The 18,440-nt window shown below is 38.6% G+C and overlaps 1 protein-coding gene across 5 annotated transcripts in view; it reads right to left on the bottom strand.

Annotated features, from left to right (window-relative positions):
- Positions 1 to 18,440, bottom strand: part of CNTLN (centlein) — a 217,891-nt gene that overhangs the window by 190,099 nt on the left and 9,352 nt on the right. For all 5 annotated transcript variants that reach the window (XM_075410639.1, XM_075410640.1, XM_075410643.1 and 2 more), the window contains exon 3: positions 9,012 to 9,100. In XM_075410639.1, coding sequence (XP_075266754.1) covers positions 9,012 to 9,100 — 89 coding nt within the window. The remainder of the gene's footprint in view (positions 1 to 9,011; positions 9,101 to 18,440) is intronic.

Raw genomic sequence — 18,440 nt, 5'->3', positions numbered from 1 at the left:
TAAGCACAGATCTATCATCATCATAATGAGTGGGAAAAGTCTAAAGTAAATTGACATTTTTCGGCTTTCTGAGGTTTTCTTTCAGACTCTCAAGACAGCACAGGCTGTAGTAATGCCCCCAAAAACAGTTTCACCAGTTACCACCCACAGTCAAAGAAAAAATCCTCAGAATTTAAGCACATAATGGACATTGTCAGAAGCCTAAAGCATATATTGAAACCTCATATAGAGCTTTATAAGCATCTTCTCCTGGTGGCATAGGACAACTTCCAATGCTTGTTAGAGAACAGTTCCCCACAGATATGGTCGTACAACAGACTGGAACTTGCGTATCATATTCGCATCTGCTATTGTGCCTTGAAATGAGACTTGATAAGAATTGCAGCAATCCCCTCCTCTTTTTTAGAAGTGTAAGAAATACTAAGAAAAATCTTCAACCAACTTTATTAATTCAGCCATTATGTATTTACAATATATTAAAAAAAGTCCATTGGAATATGGGGGGAAAAAAAAATCCAAGCACTGTCAAGAAGCTGATGATGATCAATGACTGAGACAAACTCCTGTTTAGCTAATTAGAACCACTGATGAGCAATAATGATGTGAGCTAAGAATATTTGCAGACTTCTTTAGGATGAAAAATGGAGTGAAGAGAGGCTGTCAATTTGTACAAGTTTTAAGCTCCAATCAGTTTTCCCATGAGTACTACCTATTTTAAATGTTTAACACAGATGTATTTAGCTACAAAGATTATCTAGATTCAGCTTCCCACAACAATGAAGAAATTAAGAAAATATTCTCAGGCTTAACATTTTTTCTGTTACGATTTTTTTCCTCTCTTATGCTATACTTCACACAACAGGACAGAATAATACTTTCGAGGTTTGGCACATTTTTAATGGCTTGTCAAAAATGAAACATTAGACTATGAGAAAACATTTAACTATGAATGAAGTACAAAACCAGAGTATGCACTACAGAAAAATTAAGAATAAAAAAAAAAAAAAAAAAAAGTTTGTTGACTTTTATAAAACACCTGTGTTGAAGTTTGCAGCAAAAGCAGTCTGGGAAAAGAAGCATGTTGTATCCTGCCACAGGTCTTAATCAGTCCAGCAATTAACCATTTGTCAAGAAAAAGTAATTCAGAGTTGTATATAATTATGTCATTTTTACATCAATTAAACGAAAGTAATTTTAACTAATAAATTGACTTCGCTGTTTACAGGTTTCATGGAATAAGTCCTTTACAAACAGAAGGTTTTTAAAAAAATAAAAAAAACCAAGTGCATCTACAAATTTGGCCTTAAATAGCTAAGAAACTTTAGGTTACACTGCAGATTCTGGGCTGTGTAGTAAAATAACAAAGGCTATATTTTAACAGTATACCTCTATAACTAAAAATAAATTGCTTCTAGAAATACTGTTACTTTTTAAAGACATTTCTTTCAGGCTAAAGGGATGTAAAACTAGGAAGGCTACAAAACATAAGCTTGTGTGATGCAGCATTTAATTTGATTATCATCTCTCGTGGTCTTCCAACTTCCAACTATTTTACAGACTTAACACAAGTGCATACATTCAATGTTGGTATTAAACAGATAATGAATTGCCCATGTGCGAAGTTAAGTTGTAGAGCACTGACTGCCAATGTTACTGTAAATACGGCACCAATAGTGTAATTTACTGCGTACAGCCACATCCCTGCGGTTACGCAGTCAGTGGTTTGCAGAAAAGACCCTATGCCTTAATCTTCCAATGAGAAACCTTACTGTGTTTCTGTGTACCTCTTAAGAAGAGATAAAAAAACAGAGCTAAATAGTTTTCATTGAATAAAGAGTTTATTTTCACCTCAGATTCTAGAAGATCCTTATACTTCATGATGAATTATAAGCATGCACACTATAATTTTCTTTTTTTTTAAATACTCACAAACAGTACTTTTAAAATATTTAGACAGCATGGAGCAAAAAATTAATTTAAATTGATATCACATATTTTGCATTTTTTTAAGACAGGAGTTATTTCCTACACCAAAATTGCATATGTCTATTTTTGTTTCTTTACAAAAATAATTTAATTAAAGAAAAATTGTCAAATGAAATTATTTCGTTAGTAAATTATTTATAGAGCCAGTTCTATGTTCCATGATATATATCAAAATGGAAAAGCAGCATCATAGAAATTTAATTTTTCTTGCATCTCTAACTTGATTAATTCATTAGATGATTTAAGGCCTCTTAATTTAAGCAATGTACATAAAACACTAAACATATTTTTACACTAGAGTAGTAAAGAAAATAGTGATATTCTTCCCTAATAATTTTGCATACATTTTTCATCTAAAATACACAAGTCTCTTACAGCGTTCAAAATATCAGCACTTCAGAACAGACTGCTTTAACATCTGCACATCACCAGGATTTCCCCCAAGGATTTTTAAATGATGCCTGCCTGTGCTGAATAAAGTGCTAACTTGCACCTTGCATTTCAAACTGTGTCCTGAGCAGCCATCCAGTTGGTACAACACCAGCTGAATTCCCAGAGGCCACTGTTCAATCAGGCTTGACTGCAATTATCATGTCAATATTTTGTGCTCCGATATGCAGATATGCACACATGCAAGCTGCATAATACCTTCTTCTCCATGGAATGTTGACTTATGTTCAATGTTCTGAGAATTTTTAATGAAACACGATATTAAACTTTCATCAACTGTAGAAAATCACAATTATTTGACCTTAGACAGAAAGGTTGTACGCCTATGCTCTATTATTCTGTCCATTTTATTAAGTGATAATAACTAGGAGTCCACTTTATTTTAAACTCAGTGACAAAACCATAATGGTCTTTAAAAATGTGTTAGATCTTGTTTGCTTCCTCATTCTCCTGTCATTCTGTTTCCTGTTAATTTTCAGAAGAGTAAAATGGTGTTTTAAGAAAGCTTCTGCAAGCTATTTATCATCCCTTCAAAAGATACAACATACAGGTTTTTTTCATTATTTTTCAATTAACATCAGCAACTATACTGCTCATTCATACAGCACATTCACTTCTCCTTTTACATAAAAAGTATTTGTCATTTTTAGTACATCTGCACATCGGCAGTCAGTGAGGCATCTATGTCAACTTGTTTAATGTTTCTTCCACAATTTGCAATTCACTAGATGCAGCAAACCACAGCATCAGTTCCTGTGATTACCTTTCCAAAAATTCATTGGTTGTTTCTGATCGCTTGCTCTTCAGCCATTTTTTTGTCTATTTGTACACCTCTAGACAGATGTAATTCCCCAGGAAGAACAAAAACAAAACTCTCTTGTTAATTACTGGCACTAGCAGTCAGGTTGCCACTGTTTCTCGGACTGGCGTGAAATTGTAAATCCATTCTTGCTCTTTATTAAGACTTGCAAGACACAACACATCTGGAATTTCGGTGTGGAAAAACATTCATGTAAGGCAAGCTTGCCAAATGTAACTATCTGCAACTGTATCATCTAGTATAACACAATCCGCTTCTACATACACGATGTGTTGTATTACTGCCACAGTCTGACCGTTAATGGATCCTGCTACATGTTCCTTCCAGAAGAAAGGAAAGGAGTCAGCTAGAAGACCTAGAGGAAAATTTGTCAACTGACCTGTCAAGATTTCATGTACTATAAGAGAAAAGTCTTAAAGGAGAGTTCTTGTATTAGGTTTGCGTGGCAACCTTTGGTAGTAGAGGGGTGGCTTTTGTGAGAAGTTACTAGCAGCTTCTCACAATGTCCAGTACAGCCAATGCCAGCCAGCTCCAAGGCAGACCCACTGCTGGCAAGGCTGAGCGCATGAGCGATGCTGGTAGCACCTCTGTGATAAGATATTTAAGAAAGGGAAAAAAACCCTGCACAACAGCAACAGCAGCTGGAGAGAGGAGAATATGTGAGAGAAACAACTCTGCAGACACCAAGGTCAGTGAAGAAGCGGCGGGGGGGAGATGCTCCAGGCACTGGAGCAGAGATTCGCCTGTACCTTGTGGAGAAGATCATGGTGAGGCAGGTTGTCCCCCTGCAGTCCATGGAGGTCCATGGTGGAGCAGATATCCACCTGTAGCCCATGGAGGACCCCACGCCAGAGCAGGTGGATGCCCGAAGGAGGCTGTGACCCCATGGAGAGGAGCCCTTGCTTGAGCAGGGCCCTGGCAGGACCTGTGGAGAGAGGAGCCCACACCTGAGCAGGTTTGCTGGCAGGGCTTGTGACCCCGTGGGGGACCCACACTGGAGCAGCCTGTTCCTGAAGGGCTGCACCCTGTGGAAGGGACACATGCTGGGACAGTCTGTGAAGAACTGCAGCGTGTGGGAAGGACTCACGTTGGAGAAGTTTGTGGAGAACTGTCTCCCCTGGGAGGGACCCCATGCTGGAGCAGGGGAAGAGTGTGAGGAGTCCTCCCCCTGAGGAGCAAGGAGCAGCAGAGACAACGTGTGATGAACTGACTGCAACCTCCACTGCCACTAAAGAGGGAGGAGGTAGAGAAAATCAGCAGTAAAGTTGAGCCTGGGCAGAAGGCAGGGGTGGGCAGAAGGTGTTTTTAAGATTTGCTTTTATTTCCAACTACCCTACTCTGATTTGACTGGTAATAAACAAAATTAATTTTCCCCAAGTCGAGTCTGTTTTGCCCATGATGGTAACTGGTGAGTGATCCCTCCCTGCCCTTATCTCCACCCACAAGCCTTTCATGGGGAGTGACAGAGCAGCTTTGGTGGGCACCTGGCGTCCAGCCAGGGTCAACCCACCACCGCTCTCAAAGTCTGCAAAAATGTCTCAAAACCTTTGACAACTCTATTTGAGTTTACACATGCATTTACTTGTAAAAGGTACTTTCTAGCACATTCTTTTTCCAACTCATCATCAAATAAAAAAAGAATGTTTCAAGCGGCAGTGAACTAGAAATAGCATGCTCTTTACATAATACTGAGATCAATAGTATTTAAAGTAGCTGGAGAATATACTAATAGAAGTAGTACTTTTACAATGGCTTATTTGAAAATACCTGGAGGCTTTTACATATCCCAAAGGCATTTCTCATTTGCACAGTAAAGATAATTTTTTGTTTATATCTGAATATTAAAAATGGGAATATAGTTATAGTTATCCAGCAAGAACTGCAAAGACTGCTGAAAAGTAAAATATCATTGGTATGTTACAGGAAGCAACAGCACAGCCATAAAAAGGTACCAGCTAGATTTCTACAATTTTAAGGCAGGCGAACTTCTATTTTGGGACAATGATAGCACTTCAACATAGCAGACAAATAATGGAAACTTACTATTAAGTCCCCCCTGTGAGCCCCAACTTATGCCTTTTACATTTCCCTGGCTTATTTGAGAAAAAGTTACTACAACGAATTGTCTAATGCTACAAATATAAATTAATGCTACAAATGTAAATTACCTGACTATATGGCTAGTAATGCCCACTCAATTTCTCCTATTACGTAATTTTTCTTTTTTCGTCATCACACATCTGCGGCGTGCAAGGTTGTAAGTGAACATTTTGTCCTTTCACACTTGCATTTTTTATTCCTGTCACTATATTCTGCTGAATAAAGTCTGGCTGTTGCTTTTGTCAATTTAAAGACTGAAATACACTGGACAACATTGTTTGGTTTATTATATATATGATCTAGGATACACATAACTACACTTTCTTAGATTCTGTCTGCTTCCATTAGGTAGCTGGCTTCTGATCTCAGGTAATCTATAACAAATATTTGGTGGGCATTGAAAGTTTCTTGGTTATGGAATTTTTGGTGGAAAGAACACTGAGAAAAGAAGCTATACAAATATTGATGGTATCCATGCCACACAGTCCCAGGCAGAAACAGCAAAAGGTTTAAATACATTTCATTCTGTTTCTATCTACTTCAAAATCTCCTAGTAAGCCAGCGCAAGATGGAAAACATTATCAACTTGGATAGGACTGGGTTAATGTCGTTCCCAATATAGATGAGAAGAGAAAAAAGTCTCTAAGAAGACTCCAGCTGTTTTTAATCAGATTTCAGTGTAAATTTTCAATTTCCTCTCTTGATATAATGGTTTAGAATATAGAAAAATAGGCTGTGAGCAGCACAGATCCACCAAGTGACATACTTCAGAAATAATTTTGCTTATAACTATTACTTGGTAATCCCACCTCTTCACCCTTTAAATTCACGTATTTTTTTCTAGATTAACAAAGCCAGAAAATCACTTGTCCTGTAACCTTCTGGACAGCAGCAGTGCTAGGCAGCAGATTTCCTGGAAATTTAATCAACGTATTGGAACTGAGATAAATTGACACTGTAGCAATATAAAAAAAAGTCGTAACTGCTACAAACCAGGGAATAAGAAAAAACACTTTTCTGAAAGGATGAGAGTGTGAAGAGGTATAGTCAAGAAACAGAAGCTACTTAGGAAAAGATTATCAGAAGTTCTAGCTGGAAAAGTTAGTAGAGAATACATGGGGCTGTAATTTGTTTGTGCAGAAGATTCACAGGTAAAGTTCAGCTAGAAATTATTTCCAAAGCAGCAATTAGACCATTCGCAGACAAAAGAGATGAAGCTACATCAACTAAAGAGAAAAATACACACTATTGCTGCATCTATCAAATCAAAGCAACCCCACAGTTCAAAGTGATTAATACAACTTATATATATCGAATGGGTTTTATCCAAACCTATTCCAGGATTCTCTGGGGTAATGACAACACCTAAAAAGATGCTGTTGAAGCAATTTCTTCTTTCTTAATTCCGTAACTCTGAGAAGCATGGGAAAGGTATGATATAGATGTATAGCCCTGAGTTCATGAGAGGTATTCTAAAGCATTAGTATTAAACTGAAAGAAGAGGACATAAAAAATGAGACAGAAGTATGCTGTCACTCTTTCACATAAGAGTACCAATTACCAGCCTCTACACAAAGTGCAAAGTACATATACAGAATCTATCTTTACCTTCATATATTATAGAATATTATTATACACCAGATTTCTGTAGCAAGTCTTCTGATAAGCTAAACACTACATTAAAAGAGTTTCACAAATATTTCCCACCATTGTTAAATAAATTCATCTCATTATCATGCTTGTGGGCATCAAGGTGGCACCTAAGAGCCTCACAATCATTGTATCAGACAAGACAATTCACACCCACTTATCAATTTCTGTTCTAAATAAATTGAAGCAAGGGATAACTACCAAGCATAAAAATACTCTTAGACATGAAGGAAGATAAACACGGAAGACAGACTGCATCTTATATAAGCATACAATTCAAGAACTCCAAATAATTGATTGTATTCAATGTTGTTTAAATGTGCGCTTTCTAACGTCACTATGCTTCAATTTTTCCTAATATCATGAGTATTTTTATACGCAACATGAATCAAAAATGTTAATATAAGCCTGAACATCTCTTTCTGCCTTATTAAGCCTCATGTGAATGAGCTAACATTATCCATATTGTTCAGCTATCCATAAAATGTGGTTAAGGCAAAATAATTTTTTAATGTTTTTAATATAGCTCTGGTTATAAACATGTAATATGCTTTCATACATTAAATACTCTGTTTATATATTTTAAGCAGTTCTTACATCTTTTTATTGTTTGAAGAAGGAAGATTGATACTACCATCACTGTCCTCCTGAAAACATGACAAAATTTTATCATGAAACTAGTCAGTAAGAATCTGCATTTCAACATAAATGAAGGACGCTGTAAATCTGTTTCTAAGTCTTCCTCATGCATTATAACTACTTCCCAAATCAAAACATGCAAGCAATGTGAAAGTGGTACACTGTTCAAACAGCCAAGCTACTTCTCTCTGCAGGTAAGTGCCCCAGTACAGAGAGCCAGAAGTTATTTGACACCATCATTGGTGACCACACGTGAATTCTCAGGTAACAGCTCTCTTAAAACAAGCTGCATGTGCTTATACCATCAATTTCTTTCCCTAGATAAGAATGCTTTACAATATTAGCTCTAGTTACATGACCACTCCACAATTTTGGACAAAATTTTCATTGCTTTATGCAGTACAGAAGATGGGACAGCACTATAGTGAATGCACTCCAAACTAAAGAACTTCATGCTGTATTTTCAGAAGTGGAAGAAGGTTTACTGATCAAGTCCAGAAAGGAAAGATATGAACAAACAAAACACGCCTTCCAAGATCAAAGCACTGAAAGAGAACCCAAAGGAGCCACTATCCCTCCAGGCTCTATGACAAGCTTCCCAAGTAATGTTGGGAAGCCATTTAAAGCAGTTAAAATTAGTTTTTTTCTTTTTTTAAAAAAATCCACTTTTTCATTTTAGAAAAGGGAATGCATGGCAGCCTGACAGACAGAACAGATAAATCTTCCAACCATAGGAGAATCAAGTGTTTGAATTCTGAAAGTCACATTACCAACTCATTCATATTCTCCTTATCTTTGGCCTACAAAAAATATGAACTTGTAAATACTAGCATTCTAAAACAATCAATCACATACTGTGATGATTAACTAACATTTATAGCAATTACATGGTAATATGTAAGTATCATGAGAAAATCATCATCATTAATATCCTCAAAGGAGTAATAATTAAACATCATAGTCATCTGTTCTGTTACCATGTCTTAGCCTTTCACTTCTTCAAAGCAGATAAATATAATCTATATATGTAACTTTTACCACATACAATACCAAAAAATGTCGTTTGCCTCCTCCTACTCTTTCAATAGAAAAAACAGAATATGCAGTACATTTATAACTTTAAAATGGAATTCAGCTGGAGCAGAGCAACCTCAGTGAAAACAGATATTGAAGTATAACTCAATTGACACAAAAAAAGGAAACTTGCAACACATTCTAGGTATTCGACAAAATTTACCAATGAAATTTTTGTAACACATTCTTAAAATCCTACATAGTTATCAAATAAAAAGATAAAGAATACGGTATCAGCAGAGATTTTTTCTTTGTTTTTGGTTTTAGTATCATGTTAAATCTTTAAACTCACCTTTCCACAACTAAGCTTACAGCTTGAGTAAGATCTGGACTTGACACTTGGAGACGTTTCCACAGAGACCACACAAATTCTTTATCAGCCTTAGAAATCGGGAAAAAAGAAAAAATACATTAAATACATGCTACGCCTTTTATAGACGAATCAGTTCAGACGGAACTTCCTAAGCTTCAGTTTGTGCCCGTTGCCCCTTGTCCTGTCGCTGGGCACCACTGAAAAGAGTCTGGCCCCATCCTCCTGACACCCACCCTTCAGGTATCTATAGGCATTTATAAGGTCCCCTCTCAGCCTTCTCTTATTCAGGCTGAACAAGCCCAGCTCCCTCAGCCTTTCCTCACAGGACAGATGCTCCAGTTATACTATGCATATGCAAAAGACAATTACAAAAAAACCACTCTATTCTAGTGAGAATTCCCTACAAGTTATTCACTGTCCCCTGAATAAAAAAATACGGCAAATAGTTCTCTTGAATAAACAAAGTTCTAACCACACAGAAATTTGAAGGAAGAGAAAGACCTACAATCAACAATAAAAGAGTACACAAGGTAGGTGACATAAGGCAGCAGAAACTGATGTTATTCAAATAAGGCTGCCTTTACCTATATGAATTACTGGTACTTCTAGCAGCAGGACACAATTTCTGTTAATACACACCAAGCCTGGAATACATGCTTCAACATTAAGTTTTACCATATGCAGCTCTTAGATTTTATTTCAAAACAGACAGTAAATCAGTCTTCCAACACACACTCACCTAACCTGCATCATATAAAAGCTTCTGAAAAAATTCTCAAGTGAGAGCAAGAAAACAGCGTTCTTTACACTTAAGAAAGCTTGTAAAAACTAGACGTCAGCTAAAGCCATTTCCAGATTTATATGCTGTGCTACAAGTAAGTTGTTATTTTTGCACTGGGCTATTTTTATTCCAATACAGTTTTCTTACTGGAAGTACCAGTATTGATGTAGCTATGTTACAAACTAAAACCATAATATGTTAATTATATTAAAAATGTTGTGGGGGTGGGGGCACAGAAATCACCAAAAGATGAAGACGAGGAGAACAATAAGAAAGTATATGTACTTAAACCACAGACTGGACTAGGACCAAACCCACTAAAAACAGCATACCACAAAATTAGAAATTAATAAGCCAAAGCAATCATATTGGCAGCTAGGGTCTATTCAACAGGTAGAAATCACAGGAGTGCAGATTAGACTACCTTTTACTAGTTTTTGAATGTTAAATAGAATTTGCATGAGGACAATACAAGCCCTAAAAGAAAAAACAACACTATTACAGCTATCCATTTCCCTGCTTCCTTCTTCTCCCAAGCTTCTGGAACCTGACAAAGTACTAAGATGTCGCTGGTATCATTAGTTAACCAGAACCTCATTAAAAACGCTTAAATAACAGTATTTCATCTCTGCACAACTATTCTAATCGTATTTATCAAGTGAAACAGAAGACTTGAGGTCCTACCTTCACCTGCACTGGCACTGTTCGGTTTCTTCAGAGGTTTCCCACTTAATTTCTTCTTTCCCCGATTTCTCTTTTTTTATGAGCAAGAACTGATTGCACCTCTGGTCACCGCACTGTGAGCCCATGACTTGAAACAGCTACAAGCAACAATCATCTGAGACACAGAACAGCTCAACAGAACTACAAGTTTGGCAGGCGTCACAAGAGTCAACAAAGACCACATACTGTATGATTAGAGTCAATCTCAGGAGCAGAAATTGTTTCGGTTTTGGTTTGTTTGGGTTTTTTTTTCTATTTTTTCTTTTCATTTGCTCCTGATCAGTTTTGCCTTCTAGGAAGCGCTTGAACTTTACAAGCAATATCAGTTCCAGTGTGCAACAATGACTCCATCTTAATGTTTCTCATTCTTCAGAACAAGACCACAACTGTCTTCAGTATAAAACAAAAAGTTCTCTCTAAAGCTACCAGATTTGTATCAAGATTCACCAGCGTATTGAGTCTAAACCATTTTATCAAGATTAATACCACAACAGCCAAATATATTGAATCAATGCATTTAACAAACTTTCATCTAACTGCTTTTGTAGGATGTACGCCACTTTCAAAGTCTTGACCATGAGACTTCACTCCTGATATTTCCAAACAAAACCAAACAATTAACAGTAAAACTCTGTGTAGGAAGAAATGGGGCACCAACTGTTCTTTAAAAGCCCTTGAAGAAATATCATCTTTCTCTAACCAAATCGGCTTAAAAGTTTTAAGAACTCTTCTCAAAACCAAAACTGATGCTACTGTGTGCAAGCAGACAGACAGTAACTAACTGGATTATGGTGCACTACAGTGTATGAAGCCATTCACTTTCTGAAGAAGGTAACACCAAAACTAAGCCATATATCATATAAATAAGAACTCAAATGACTTCACATTAGTATCCAACTCTTCATTCAGTAGAACTGCTAAAAATAAGCTAATTTTCAGCTAGAAATTAAGTTAGAAGACAAACATTGAGCATCATTATTTATTAGGTTACTCAGTTCAGTCCAAAATGACAGCTATCCATCCCTTTTTTTTTAAAAAAAAAAAAAGAAAAAGGTACCACCTCTCATTGTATGCTATTACCTTATGCCACTTAACATCCTTGATTTCTATGTATCTAGTCTGAAAGACTAGAAAAAGTGTGCACTTTTTCAGGTGTCCTTAAAAAAACCTACCACCTCCTGAAAATGGCTTACCATGCCACCTGAAAAGTCACAAAGTGTGTGCACTGTGAACCATGCATTACCTATTGCTGCTCCTCAGGCAGAAACAGAATGAAAAACAAAAACATTTTTCAGATTTGGAAAACCTGCTGCAGGTTTCCAAAAAGCATCAGGATCTATACAGAACAAGGATTTTGAGTACTTTTTAACATATAAAAGTATCTTGTATTTATGGTGGGAGCCCAACAAAGAAAAAACACAAAGCCAAACAAAAACTCACTAAGTAGTAGCAATGGAAATGTGATTTGTTTTCAGTTATTTAGAAGGACAGTGAGTCAGCAGTTCTTGTGCTCTAAATGACACCACCACTTTGAGTATACGGAAATCTTTGAACCATAATGGAGGAATAAGCCTCTATAGCTAATAAACTACATCTCACTCTAATTTTAAAATAATTTTAATTCAAATCTCTCAGTTAATCAGCAACTGAACTTATAATAGTGTTTGAATATTTTCCATATCTTGGATACACAATTCACTGTGTCTTTTTACACTGAACTACTTAAAATCTCTAACAGATTAGTCTAAGGGCTACGAAGTCACTAGAGCCCACAAAAGTCCAAATATAAAAAACTGCCAACAATATTCCACCTGTAAACACCCAAAAAACTTGAGTCAAACAAACAATTGAAATTTCTGATGCTGCTTTATGAGATCACGAGCTTTGTTTACTTCAGTTTTGCTTGCTTTTTTAAAGATTTAGATTTCCTTTCCATCAGGCTTCCTTAGCTTTTGCCTTTACTGTCCTGCATAGAAGACGGACAGAAGTAGCTGTTGAGTTTCCTGTTTATTTATTCGTTAGAAGAGTTGAGACACTTGGGGTTCCGCATGACTCCAAAAAACGCCATCAAGTATCACGAGACTCACTACAGGCAGTGGCAGTTGCCTGTTGCCCTATCCTGCAGGTTCCTACACACTACAGGTCACAGCTGGGGAATAGCACAAGGCATCACAAGGGAAGAGGATAGTGCTCAACTTTCAGACACATACTTCTAAGTACAGCATTCCTTCCCTACACAAAAAGGCAAAAAAAAAGGGAAAACTACAATAACCTATACTGAATTGTTTATGGTGAACAAGTATATACCAGATACATATATGAACAATACAACAAGAGGGAAATGCTCACATCACTCCCGTGGTTTTTGCTGAGTATCCAACATGTACTGAGTCACTGACAACCTAGTTTCTACCCAAAATTTGCCAAGCCTCTCAGAAATCAACCTTTTAATAGCAATAAAATATGAAGTTTCAACTAATGTTATCTTCCTAATGAGAACACAGATACTCAGGCACAAAAGATCTCTTTTAACTGAATAAACAGTTCACATTAATCTCAAAGCACCTATATTTCACAAACAGACTACTTTTGAAGTTGTCCAAAGAAGAGTAAAATCAACTCCAAATTGTACTAATGTAATTGCCACTCCTTACATAACTGAGTTTTGCAACGTTTCTGTCTGTGCTGAAAGAACGGTAGATGAGCTAGCAATAAAAAAGCCAGCCTAACTTACAAAGAAAAATGGTTGCAGTAAGGAATATTGAATGTGAACAGTAAGCACTAAAACTTGAAAAAAAAAAAAAAATACCCAGCTAAACAGAATGGGCTAAGTAGTATCCATTAAAACCAAAAAAAAAACTCACCACACACAAACAAAAAAACCTCGCACAAAACACAAACAAACAAAAACCTTCCCAAGTCATATGGAAAAAAGTGAAAAAAACCACTGGCATTTCCAGACCTGCAAAACAACACCATTTCAATAAATGCTGTTTATTTTTGATGATGCCAGGAACTGGTATTTAAACTTACTACTGCAACCTATGAATAAGTACACACAGAACTATGAAATAATGCTGTAATTGTATCAACAGATATTCTAATCTAAATCAACAAATGCTTTTCACTGCATATTTGTATTTCTGCAAATGTACATACAACAAAGCAGCATCCTGCCTAACTGGCCTTTCTGCCAAAAGAATAAGGACACAAATTATTTAACAGCATCTTCAAATTAAAAAAAAAAAAAATCATCTGCAGTTAAAAACCTGTGAACTTTATTACATAACGTTTACACAGAAATGTACAAAATTTCTCATTATGGCAGTAAAACATTAGTAAAACATTAGTCAATGAATGGGAAGTTACTGTAAGATGTGACTTACTTCTCTTTAACATGCCAAACATTTTAATAGCTATAATTGTTTCATTTAAATCTATATGTAATTAAGCATTTTGTATAACAGAATCAGTTTAGCCAGAAATTATTACAATTTTAGGATCAAAAGAAGTTTAAACAGCCTGTTTAAGCTCTTGGCACAATTAATGGTCTTGGTAAGGCTGTTCCCTGAATGGTCTTAGGAGCCAAACAATTTCTTTTGAGAAAGTGCTGCTCAGACTGTCTGAAGTTGGCACAGAAAAACACTGCAGCTGTCAAGGCCTGGGATGTATCAATCTTCAGCATACCCAAGGAACATTCAGCCTACTCAAGTGTATGTTAACAGCTCAAGACATCAGCGAGAGTGTACCTTGAACAGCTGAGAACTTATACACACAAGACAGTATACAGATGTCATTTGAAAGGTAGTGAAAATTACTCATTAAAACTAAGATTATTCACAATACATCTAATGTCAGATAAAGACACTCATCCTGTGATCAAGTTTGCATGCCAGAACTAAAGAATTACGCAAGAAAAAACAGAGCACACTGCGTATCCCCTGAAAAGTGGTATTTGCCCTCAGCCTACAGTGAAAGTAAATGTAGTTCACCACCATACTGAAAGACATACAGAAATGAAGAGTACCTTAGGCCCTGAGCGAACTGCACAGCAAAGCAAACTGGATTTTTTGTTACTGGTTTTTAACAGCAGCAAGCTCAGAAGCAGGGACAACCATAAGATGAGCCACTGACAAGTTATATGGCATGACTAGCTACAGCACAAATATTTGCTTGCAAGTGAAGTCATAAATTTATTAAACATTAGTGTAAATCGCAAAACACAGAATCCCTCTGGATTACAAGCAGGGAACGATAAATGTTGTGGTTTAGATTAAAACAATTTACTTTCCTTTTGGAAGACAAATCCAAGCATAAACACTGCTCTGGACATTTGATATCCAAAGTATGTAAAATTGTATCCATATTGTATATAGTTATTTGTCTAACGGAAACTTAAAAGTGATCTAAACATATAAAGTTCTGAGTATTTTTACACTGCTTTATCAAGAAGAATTAGCTGGCTTTCTTTTAAAGTAATGATACTGAATAGCTATAGGAAAACCTTTTAAATTAGCAGTGAGAGAAGTGCCAAAAACACAAGCAGTATCTCTCTTTATTTTGTTCACAGGAACTATACAGCCATGACAGTTTGGGTATTAAATTTACGGGAGGGGTTAATTTTTGTGGACATGTCTATCATGCACTGTGTTGAGAACAAACTGAAAAACCTCCTCCTTCAGTGTAAATTCATACATCAAGCATCTCAGTTACCTACAGTCTGAAATTAGTACTCTTTTTGATGCTTCACTGTTTTTACCTCAAAGCATATAAACTATTAGTAGTGTTCATATCATACCTTAAATTTTTATAACATTAAAAAATGATTTACTAATTAGGTAGATGCTATCTTCTGAAATCTGGAAGAGAACAAAAAAACAACCAAAGAGCAAACCCCAACTAACCAACCTCTTCCCATTTCCCTGTCCCCTTTTTCTACTGATAGAAAAGAACAGGGTACGTACTCTTACATTAGTTTTTTAATCAGTAGATACCCCCAAAAAGGGAAAATGAAACTGCTGAATGGACAGAGGAAGCCATTGGTAATTTTTTTAGTACAAACTCTCTAACAATTAGATACTGATAACTTTCTGTATTATGAAGTGAATATTTCAGTACAAAGTGAAATATGCATGACTGTCAGGCTGGAAGAATTCGTATGGAAATGCAAAATACTACACAGAATAGAGAAACAAAAATGGCTAGTATAAGCATTGAAACATCTACAAAAAATTTTTTAATATGGATTGTTTTGGACTCCCCTAACATCTAGTGTACATCTCACTAAAGAACTGCAGTCTTTAATCAAGCTGACATAGACAACTTAACAAAGAAGTGACAGGCTTGCTTCCTGATGTCTCATAAGACTTCTAAACTCACACTGTCGTGTGCTGCCAGCGCACACCCTCCTGATCCTGCTGTGCCAGTGTTTCTTCATGATTTCCAGACATGTATTATATTCCTAAATAAGAGGTATTCTCTCTTGTTATACAGTGGGGCCTCTTCAGCATGTGTCACCTCCTCCTCTGGCGATGCTCCAAAATCTTTGCCTTCTGGCCAGTCCATGATTTCCTCGAGAATTCCTGGGCGACTGGGGTTTCCCATTCGGGCGCGCTGGGTGATCAGCGCGACCCACTTACTCCACGTCGCATCGGTGGCATGATGCGCAGAGGGGACCCAATGTCACTCCAATCTTCAAAAAGGGCAAGAAGGAGGACCCAGGGAACTACAGGCCGGTCAGCCTCATCTCCATCCCGGGAAAGGTGATGGAGCAGCTTATCCTGGAGGCCATGATCGAGCAAGTGGAAGAAAAGAAGGTTATCAGGAGTAGTCAGCATGGATTCACCAAGGGGAAATCATACCTGACCAATCTGATAGCTTTCTATGATGACATGACTGGCTGGGTACATGAAGGGAGAGCCGTGGATGTTGTCTACTTAGACTTCAGCAAGGCTTTCGACACAGTCTCCCATAATATCCTCCTAGGGAAGCTCAGGAAGTGTGGGCTGGATGAGTGGTCGGTGAGGTGGATTGAGAACTGGCTGAATGGCCGAACTCAGAGGGTTGTCATCAGCGGCGCTGAGTCTAGTTGGAGGCTGGTAACAAGTGGTGTCACCCAGGGGTCAGTACTGGGCCCAGTCTTGTTTAACTTCTTCATCAACGACCTGGATGAAGAGTTAGAATGTACCCTCAGCAAGTTTGCTGATGACACCAAACTGGGAGGTGTGGTAGACACACCGGAAGGCTGCACTGCCATTCAGCGTGACCTGGATAGGCTGGAAAGCTGGGCAGAGAGGAACCTGATGAGGTTCAACAAGGGCAAATGCAGGGTGCTGCACCTGGGGAGGAACAACCCCAGGCATCAGTACAGGCTTGGGGTGGACCTGCTGGAGAGCAGCTCTGCGGAGAGGGACCTGGGTGTCCTGGTGGAAGACAGGTTAACCATGAGCCAGCAGTGTGCCCTGGCTGCCAAGAAGGCCAATGGGATCCTGGGGTGCATCAAGAAGAGTGTGGTCAGCAGGTCGAGGGAGGTTCTCCTTCCCCTTTACACTGCCCTGGTGAGGCCTCATCTGCAGTACTCTGTCCAGTTCTGGGCTCCCCAGTTCAAGAAAGATGAGGAGCTACTGGAGAGAGTCCAGCGGAGGGCTACAAGGATGGTGAGGGGACTGGAACATCTCTCCTACAAGGAGAGGCTGAGGGAGCTGGGCTTGTTCAGCCTGAAGAAGAGAAGGCTGCGAGGGGACCTAATAAATGCTTATAAATATCTGAAGGGTGGGTGTCAGGAGGATGGGGCCAAGCTCTTTTCAGTGGTGCCCAGCGACAGGACAAGGGGCAATGGGCACAAATTGAAGCAGAGGAAGTTCCCTCTGAACATGAGGAAGAACTTCTTCCCTCTGAGGGTGACGGAGCACTGGAACAGGCTGCCCAGGGAGGTGGTGGAGTCTCCTTCTCTGGAGATATTCAAGACCTGCCTGGACAAGGTCCTGTGCAGCCTGCTGTAGGTGACCCTGCTTCAGCAGGGGGGTTGGACTACATGACCCAGAGAGGTCCCTTCCAACCCCGACCATTCTGTGATTCTGTGACCCTCTCTTTGCCCAGGACCAGGAATCGTGGTGCTAGGAGGAGCTGTGCTTCAGTGCCCACCACTTCTGAAGCAGCTCGAACGCCTTCATATGCTGCCAGAATCTCTTTTTCAGTGGGAGTATAGCGGGCCTCGGATCCTTTGTATCCCCGGCTCCAAAACCCCAGGGGTCGACCTCGAGTCTCCCCTGGTGCTTTCTGCCAGAGACTCCAGGTTGGGCCATTCTCCCCGGCTGCGGTGTAGAGCACGTTTTTAACATCTTGCCCTAACCAGACTGGACCAAGGGCTACAGCATGAACTATCTCCCGTTTAATCTGTTCAAATGCCTGTCGTTTCTTAGGGCCCCATTCAAAATCATTCTTCTTCCGGGTCACGTGGTACAGAGGACTCACAATCTGGCTGTAATTTGGGATGTGCATCCTCCAAAAACCCACAACACCCAGGAAGGCTTGGGCTTCCTTTTTGCTGGACATAGCTGCTATTTTGTTGATGACATCCATTGGGATTTGACAGCGCCCATCCTGCCATTTTATTCCCAAAAACTGGATCTCTTGCGCAGGTCCCTTGACTTTACTTCGCTTAATGGCGAAACCGGCTTTCAGAAGGATCTGAACTACTTTCTACCCCTTCTCAAAAACTTCCTCCGCTGTGTCACCCCATACAATGATGTCATCGATGTACTGCAGATGTTCTGGAGCTTCACTCTTTTCCAGTGCAGTCTGGATTAGTCCATGGCAAATGGTGGGACTGTGTTTCCACCCCTGGGGCAGTCAGTTCCAGGTGTACTGGATGCCGCTCCAGGTGAAAGCAAACTGTGGCCTGC

This window comes from Opisthocomus hoazin, chromosome Z, assembly GCF_030867145.1.
Source record: "Opisthocomus hoazin isolate bOpiHoa1 chromosome Z, bOpiHoa1.hap1, whole genome shotgun sequence".
In the NCBI taxonomy this organism is placed as follows: Eukaryota; Metazoa; Chordata; class Aves; order Opisthocomiformes; family Opisthocomidae; genus Opisthocomus; species Opisthocomus hoazin.
This window is presented reverse-complemented; position numbering and strand designations above follow the sequence as displayed.